The sequence below is a fragment of the Episyrphus balteatus genome, chromosome 3 (assembly GCF_945859705.1).
Source record: "Episyrphus balteatus chromosome 3, idEpiBalt1.1, whole genome shotgun sequence".
Lineage (NCBI taxonomy): Eukaryota > Metazoa > Arthropoda > Insecta > Diptera > Syrphidae > Episyrphus > Episyrphus balteatus.
This window is the reverse complement of record NC_079136.1, coordinates 3,000,235-3,008,834: the sequence shown is the minus strand read 5'-3', so window position 1 is coordinate 3,008,834 and position 8,600 is coordinate 3,000,235. Positions and strand designations below refer to the sequence as shown.

The window sequence follows — 8,600 nt, the reverse complement described above, 5'->3', positions numbered from 1 at the left end:
TTTTGGAAATGGTTAGATCAAAAAGCGTAGTGCGCATTTTTGTTGCATATACTTTTATAAAGATTGGACAAAGGGCTCTACGCTTTTTAATCTAACCATTTCCAACAAGTCAAGTAAATTATTTTAAAGTTTCCTGCTCAAGGAGTGTTACGACTCTTCCGACATGTTTTTCTTCACCCAGATATCCCACTGTGAAAAGTCTATTGATCCTTTCACTTTCTTGACTACTAAAGCTAAAGCTATTGATGTATGAAGGTTATTGAATCGTTCGCAAAAAATAACAGGAGACATCAGGAGGAATATCCAGAACTTCGATTCTTGAATGATTCCGACTTTGATGGATCTGCTATTTCTATAAATAAAAAAGATATGGGGAGATGGAAACTGATTCACATACATGATCCGCCTGTGTGACAAGTCTTTTGCTAAAAAAAATCTCCAAAGTTAAAAAAAAAACTCAAATCAATTAATTCCTTCAATTCCTTCATTTACAAGCAAAATTACTTTAATGAATTGTTCTTGAAAGAAAACTATTTTTTCGAGTAATTTTTTTTAACTTTTACTTTTTTTTAACTTTAAAGGTACCATGCTTTTGATGTAAAATAGCACAGAACTTAACGATATTTTGATTTCTATTTTCTGTTTTATGTACTTACTTATTTCTTGTAGCAGAGCTCTAATCCGTTTCCCGTTTTTCACTATCCGGTTCCGTTTTTGAAATATTTTCATTGAAACATTTTTAAAAAACGCTAATTACCATGCTTGTCTATGCTATAAATACAAACCTTATATCTAGAAATGGTGATCTTTAAAAGACGATTGAAGGCTGTTTTATAAAATTGAAAATTTATAATTAAAAATAGAAAACAAAGCTCAGCAAACACTTGAAAACTCTTACAACTTATCCATTTGTTTTGTTTTGGTTAGGGGAATACAAATCATTCGCGTACCTACAACCTTATCAATGACATCATATTTATATTTTACACAAAATTTACTACTACTTAACTTCCTAACCCTCATATAAATATTCTCAATAAGCTTTTATCCACCAACACCTCTCTTCATTGACCACATTTGCCCACCAAAAATCCAAACAAACTTAAAATATTTCTCGTATCCCATAGATGCATAATGAAAAAGCTTTTGCGAAGAGGTATTTTCACATGAAACTTAAATAAATTCAAATGTTAGATATTTTTTTCGAATCGAAGACTTTAGTTGTTGTCGGTTTGTCTGCCGAAATTTTATAGTTTCAGTTTCATCTCAGAAGTAGGTCAGATTAGATCGAATCAAGTCGAACAAGTTTAGCTCTTCTAATAGCTCTTCAATATATAATAAAAACATAATAATATGTCGGAATCAAATGGTGAATCAAAATTTGGCTTCAAGGACAAGGAGAAGGCAGAGGAGACTCTCAAGCTGCTCGAGGAGCATGAAATGCAATACAGAAAGTTGACAGTGCGTGGACTTCTTGGTAGAGCCAAAAGAGTCCTTTCAAGTATGTTTGGTCAATATTTTTATATCTCTTGGATATTATTTTATTTTTTGTTCTAATGAGAACCATATTGTGTATGGGAATGATGACACTATATAATTTTATTTTGTTCCGCCAGTGACAAAAGCTGAGGAAAAAGTTAAAAATATAAATGAAGCCATCGCAGTATTTGACAAATGGCTGGAGGAGAATGGTGGAGGCGCGGCAAATAAGAATGCCAAGACTGATAACTCCGATAAGGTGGAAACAGTTCCTGGTTTAGGATTTAAAGACAAGGAAGCTGCTGAAAAGACTTTGAAGTAAGTATTTTCAAACTAATATTTGGCAAACTATCAATTATAAAATATCAATTCAAACGATACTAATTAACTTAATGCATCTACTATCTGGAAAGCATTTATATAAAAATAAATTAATTTGCTTTTATTCTATTTGATTATTGTGCGATATTGCTATTCTATCTACCCACTTGTATCTTTATTCAAAATTATTTTGTTTGCGTGTTTGTGGGGGGAAAGCTTGGTAATGGTGGAGGTAGCGGCGGTAATGATTAAGTCATTCCCCGGTCAATCGTTATTTTGAAACCAAACAACAACGCGAGAAGAATTTTGTTTTGGTATGACGTAGTCAATGAATAGTTTTTTTTTTTGGTATACATACATTGTTTTGACTGTCGCCAAGGCCGTAGCTAGAATAAGTTTTAATAAGAGAGAGATGTGATAATTAGAGATTTAAATGTTATTCAAAGTGAAGTCGTTAATGAAGTTAGTGATGATTTAAAGATTTGTCAGCATGTAAATATTTATAGTATGTGTACTCGGAATGTGAAGAATTAATTAGAGTTAATTAATAAGTCGGTATAACGAAGCTTTGTAAATTTTATAAAATCGTCGCTTACTTTAACTTAGGGTCAAAATCATGGAGCTGGGAAATTATTAATTTTTTGTGGAAAGTGTACAAAGACAAAGTTTATAATTGGTTTTTAAGAAAATAAATACAAAATGTGCTTTTAACTCATTTGAGTTATGGACAAGTTCCGGGAATGCTTTTTTTTTTTGAATATAAGGAATGAAATGGAACTGAAAACTTTTTTTTACCAAAATATATATATTTCTAGATGTTTTCTTCTATTTAAATCAGTTTATGAGAAAACAACTTATTTAATGATGTTTTGATCTTAAAAAAATTCCTGGAACTCAAATATTTAACCTCCATGATTTTGACCCATACTTTGTTTATTTGTAAGAGCTTTAAAAACATACAGAATTTACATGGATGCAGAAATTTTTTTTAATTTTTGATTTCAGTTTGAAAGGATTTCCTATTTTTGTTTGTTTATTAACACTGAGGAAAAAGAAGATGAAGATTTGTTTAATAAAATTATTGAATTGAATTTTATTTATTTTATTCAAATTTGGGTGTATTGACACGTATGCCAAAGTTGTAATTTACTTTACATTTTTATACTTTGAACGTTGTCCACGTACACTAGGGCGTATACTTGTTTTTTTTTTTATTTAACCGCATATATGCAAAAGTAGAGGCGGAAAAGCCGGTTCATCAAGTAAGAAAATTGATGCCATATGGCCAAATTAATTTAAAGTATTTTATAATGGTTAGACCGAAACGAACACTCTAAAAAAGTTTATAACCCATTTTATGAAAAGGTTATGAGTATTTTTTGAGTAGGGTTGAACAAGATTAGAAATAACAAGGGCAAGAAGTAACATCTAAAAAACTGTTCCTCTTAGAATTAGGAAATTCCAAATCATATATTATAATATTAAGTTCTTCGAATGGTAATAAAAAAAAAAACTTTTGCAAATGTTTGTTTTTTTTTTTTTCTTTAATTTATTTTAAGTATTGTGTAAGATTTCATGCCGGGGTAAATTGTAACATTTTTTCGGATAAGTTGATATAACTTAAAGCTATTTTATTTATCTATTTGTCCATTGAACAAATTCACTTATGTTTTTGGTAAAACTTTAAATGTTTGGTGCCAATGAATGTTTCTTCTCAACGAATTATTGTTTTTTGTTTTTTTTTTGTGCAGATCGTTTTTCTTTTATGTCTTGTTTTTGGGACTTTGGGCAAATAACTTTTATTTTAGGTTTAGACAAGCTTTTGTATTTTTTTTTGTGATACAAAAAAGCAATGTCATAATCTGAATTTTGTCAGAAATGAAATAAGACGATGATAAACAAATCGCTCCAATTTCGCTATTTCTTCTTCTTTCCTTATTGTCAACTTTTTTCTTCTATAAAAATAAATAACATTATGTCGTGGTTTCATTTCCAATTCCACTTCTCAGTTGCTTTCAAGATAAAATGTTGAAAATTAAAAAAAACTTTTCAGTTTTGACTCCATTTGCTAAAATTAATGTCGTTTTCCTTCAATCCACTGAGAGTACCCTTTTAGTGGTTATTTTTGTATTTTTTGGCACGACAGAAAGGGGTAAATTCCCGTTTTTACTCAAGATTTTTAATCATATCTACACATATTTGCACATTTTCGTTCAAATATATCAGAAAAACGGGTAAATCATGGTGTATTTAGGCTACATAAATTTATATTTTTTTTTATATTTTTAAATTTAAATTTAAAAAAAGAATTGCAAGATATCTAATTGCATTAGCAAAATTTTAAAAATCATAAAACTCTTGACTAACATTTCTCATACATATACATATTTTGATTTCTCGGAAACGACTCTAAAGAGTTGTTAATATGGAAGACGTCTACATCAAATGGGATAACATTTTAAGACTAGTTTCTGGGACAAAAATTTCGAAAATGTTTCCAGAAAAAAATATTTTCTCGTTGCGTCATTCTAAGTAACTATTATATGTACACTTTGCAACCATAATTCATGTTCGACAAAAACTAAGAAAACAATTAAACTCCTTAATAATTTTTTTAAGAAACAAATATAGATATTTATTATTGGTTATACGATAAAAAGTCTATTTTTCCGTGGAATACACCAGCAAGATTTTAAATAATATTACATCTCGATATAGGATGTTTAAATAGGTACGGTACATATATGAACATTAACCGTATAAATAAACAAATTACATTTTATACATATTTTTAGCAGTTTTGTTCTAATTCGAATCTTCTTCTTCCTTTTTTCTCGGCGCTGTTATGATCTCGATGTCGAGGGGATCATAACCTTCCCACGTTACTGCTTCACACTAGTGATCCGCCTGTGGGGTTCGCCGGGTTGACCTCAGAAATCGGCGGCAAGCCTCCCGGTTTTGTATTGTTCCGTTTCTGAGGCCAACTGAATGCTGGTGTTTTTGCATTTGCTTGTACCAGGAGTTTTTAGGCCTACCTTTCTTTTTATTTCGTGTTGGAACGTTATATGATATTGCTTTTTTGACGGGGTTCTCAGGATCTCTCCTTTGAACATGGCAATACCAACTGAGTCGGTCGTGTTCAATTTTTTGGGAGATGGTATTTTTAACATGAAGGCTTCCTCGGATCTTTGTACTTCTAATTTTGTTCTAATTCGAATAAGTTTCTAAAATAAATTAAGTTGTTTAAAACACCAAAATTGGTCAGCGGGTTATTCAAATTAGTATTCCCTCCCCTTTGCTACGGCTTTGATGTGACCTTACGCTTACCGAAAATAGAATGGGAAGATTCATGTTTTGTGGTGTGGCTCACGCATATTTAATTTGGGCCCCAAATTTAATTATATTCTGATGGGGACACCGTTTTGAATTAATTGTAAGATTTATATTAAGTATCTTGTAGACAAAAATAAGATTAGGTCATAGGTGTATGAACATAATCTGTATCTTATTCAAACCAGGTTTAGATTAAATGGGTAATAGTTATAAATAAATGGGTATATTAATAGACTTTCAAATATGGGGTTTGTCATTTTTGTTTTCTTTTGTGTGTATGACTTGATTTCAATGAATGTTTTTTTTTACTTTTTTAACTGATGAATTAGTACCATTATTTATCCAATCAATATAATACATTCTTTTTTCTTGTTTACAGAATTCTAGAAGGCCGTGATCCAGATTATCAAAAATTGGCCATCAAAGGATTAATTGGTAGTTCAAAACGTGTACTTTCCGGTACTAAAAATGAAGAAAAAGTCAAATGCATTCAAGAAGGCGTACAAGTACTTGAAGATTTTCTTGAAAAATTCGACAAAGAAAATATGATGCGTGAAAACAAAGCCTACCTGGCCTATTCAGTGATTGAAAACCTACCAGGTCCCGAGGATAACCTTGTCACAGAATTCCTTTGCGCATATGGTGGATCAAAAGCTAAGGGAAATTACAAGCATTTACGAACAATGTACCCAAAAGATGATGATTCCACATCATGGGATATTATCAGAAATAATAACCTGAAGACATTGAGTGCAAAGTTAAAGGAAGAAGATGCAAAGCTTTTTAATGAATCTGGAGAACCAACAGAGATTCATATGGAAATGATTCACTGGGCCTACAGTCCACAACCAGACAAAGTTAAGAGTTATGTTGAAAAGTTGAAAAAATCCAAAGCTTTGAAACGGAAGTCAGCAGCATCTTCGAGCAGTGGGAGTGATTCTGGATCGGATAGTGACGAAGAGGTCGCCAAGAAGAAGAGAAGGGATTCTTAAAAAAATACACAATGAGATTATAAGATACTAACATTATAAGAAAAAAAATTGTAAAAATCGTGCATTTTCAGAAAAAGTAAAGTAAGCATTGTTAATAGCGCCCATCAGAAAAAATAAAATTCCTTGAAAAGTTCTTACAAGTTAAAATTTTAGAAGTGCATAGAAATTTTATGTTTTCCCTTAGTTATTTACAGATTTTACATATAAAAAATAATAATAAATAAAAATAAAAATGTAATTATAAATAAAAATTGTGTTAATACGCCACGTTTTTAAAACAATCTATTTAATACCCAAAGAGAGTTCAAAGAGACTATCACCCGTATTCTGCTATTCGATTCACGTGAATCGAAAGATTTCCTTCCTGTACCACGTCAACATGGCTTTGAAAAAACGCTAAATTTCGAAATCAAAACGTTGTTTCCGTCTGTTTTAGAAATTTTAAAGAAAAAAAATTGTTTAAGTTTAATTTTAACCCCAATTTAAACGCTTCTTATTTTAGACTTTTACGTGAATCGAATAGCAGAATACGGCCGTTATTGAGTGTAGAAGAAATCACGTACTCCGTCCACGTTTTTTTGTCTATTTAATTTACTACAAGAGAATATGAAATTGAATGCAATGCCCATATACTCGGGCGAAAAAGCATTAGTAGTTGTATTATTATATGTAGCTTCAAAGGAACGAAAGTGATATCCCTTCGTTGAATGGGATATTCTGGAATCGATGATCGCTCTCGGTCGTAACGCTCTAACCAGCCAAGGAGGTAAGAATTTCCTCCTGTAATAGATGTTGCACTACTCGATTTGTAATCCAGGTTCCTCAAAATTCAGCTGGAAATTTCTATTTTGTCATCGGCAGAAAGCCAAAACCGCGAATCTGTATTTTGGGAAACTTTCACTTTAATGCGTCATTTAACTTGTTATCGGTTGAATAGAGAATTCATTGTATCGACCCCAATCCTCTATCTGTTATTGCGCTTTGTCAAAGTGAAATAACGCCAAGTCCCAAGTGAGAAATAAGGCCGAATGCTAGAAAAGTGAGCATAGAAGTGGACCTTAGTTAACCCGTATATTAAAATGCTAACATTTTTTATTTTCAAAGGCATATAAGGCCCTAATTTATTAAGGCAGAATGGCCCTAATACCAATTTGGGACTTATGTCCATCCAATCGATGTATAGGTTCCAAAAAAGTTTTTTGTCTTATGTGCCTCTTATTTATTCATTAACAGATTAGTCTCAAGAAGGTACAAAAACATGTCGCAGGGACAAAGGCCCAGGGATATACCCACTTTTTATTTATTGGAGTTATGTTCCACTTCAGTGGGTTGACATTTAATTTAAGAATTATATCCCACTTGAGTGGGACATAAGCTCCATATATTTTTCATTTAAGTGGGACATAAGCCCCACACTTTTCGAAATATAAAACAATAATGAACAATTATAACTTTTGTTATATTTATAAATGCAAAAGAAACTTTGAATAAGATAATGATAAGAAACAAATAGATCCCACCTGTTTTAATTGGTGGAAAGCAAAGCGAAAAATAAATTCTTACATAAGAATCTATTTAATTTTTGGAACCCAAACGCGAAGCGGAAAAAAATTTTGCCCACGGGAGAATCAATTTTGAGATGTGAAAATAAAAATTCGCGCCAAGTTATAACACAAACATATCTTTGTTGTTTGGTATAATAAAACCCAGGACTTAGGTTTATAAACAGTGAAATATGTTTGGAGGCTGGGAGCATGCTGCTCTGCTGCAATCCCCTTGATTGGATACACTATTGAATCGGCTTATTTGCCAATAAGGTGGGACATAAGTGCAAAATCGAATTATGTAACTATCCCAAATACAGTTATCCAGTTGGGAGATAATTTTATAATTTGTAAATTCTTTGTTAGTGAGACATAACGACCATCCTTTATTTGTGTATCTTTTGTCCAACCTGAGTTTGACATAAGCCTCACATTTAATTTGGAACTTATGTCTCACTCAAGCGGGACGTAAGCCCCACAAATAAATAGTGGCTGTTATTCCATGGGCCTTATGTCCCTGTGCCACAAATATGACTGCAAGTGGTTACATAGAAATTTTTCCTAAGCTCCACTTAGCAGGATTTGCCTCACTGAAAAAGTGAAATAATTATTCCACGGTTTGTCTGTCCGCCTTCTTAGGCACTGGAACAATCCTAGCTGGTTTTTTCGTTGGCAGAAAAATCGCTGTTGTTGAAGATGACTGTCAATAGGAAGATGGCGATGTTCGGCAGCTTTTTCAAAATAAAGTTGGAGACTCTCCCCGGTCCATTTGACTATTTTGAGCTTCTTGGATGGACTAACTTATTTCCTCTTTATATTGGAGACACGTCCTTTTGCCTCGGAAACTCCGGATTAGGTCTACAGAAAGATGGTCTGAATCTGATGGATGAGCCACACAGCTAAAATTCTCAAACTTTGTATGTTGACTATG

The 8,600-nt window shown here is 32.1% G+C and overlaps 1 protein-coding gene across 1 annotated transcript; it reads left to right on the top strand.

Annotated features, from left to right (window-relative positions):
• The first annotated feature begins 1,192 nt into the window (after positions 1-1,192).
• LOC129916094 (uncharacterized) lies at positions 1,193-6,320 on the top strand. Its single transcript, XM_055995875.1, has 3 exons — positions 1,193-1,501; positions 1,617-1,797; positions 5,513-6,320. The coding sequence occupies exons 1-3, from the start codon at positions 1,354-1,356 to the stop codon at positions 6,123-6,125; spliced, it is 942 nt and encodes a 313-aa protein (XP_055851850.1). The 5' UTR covers positions 1,193-1,353; the 3' UTR covers positions 6,126-6,320.
• Positions 6,321-8,600: the final 2,280 nt, after the last annotated feature.

Excerpts from the sequence above, each read along its gene's own strand:
- LOC129916094 (XM_055995875.1), top strand. The coding sequence starts at position 1,354 with ATGTCGGAATCAAATGGTGAATCAAAATTTGGCTTCAAGGACAAGGAG. Across the intron at positions 1,502-1,616 it reads AGCCAAAAGAGTCCTTTCAA|TGACAAAAGCTGAGGAAAAA; the intron begins GTATGTTTGGTC and ends TTGTTCCGCCAG. Across the intron at positions 1,798-5,512 it reads GCTGCTGAAAAGACTTTGAA|AATTCTAGAAGGCCGTGATC; the intron begins GTAAGTATTTTC and ends TCTTGTTTACAG.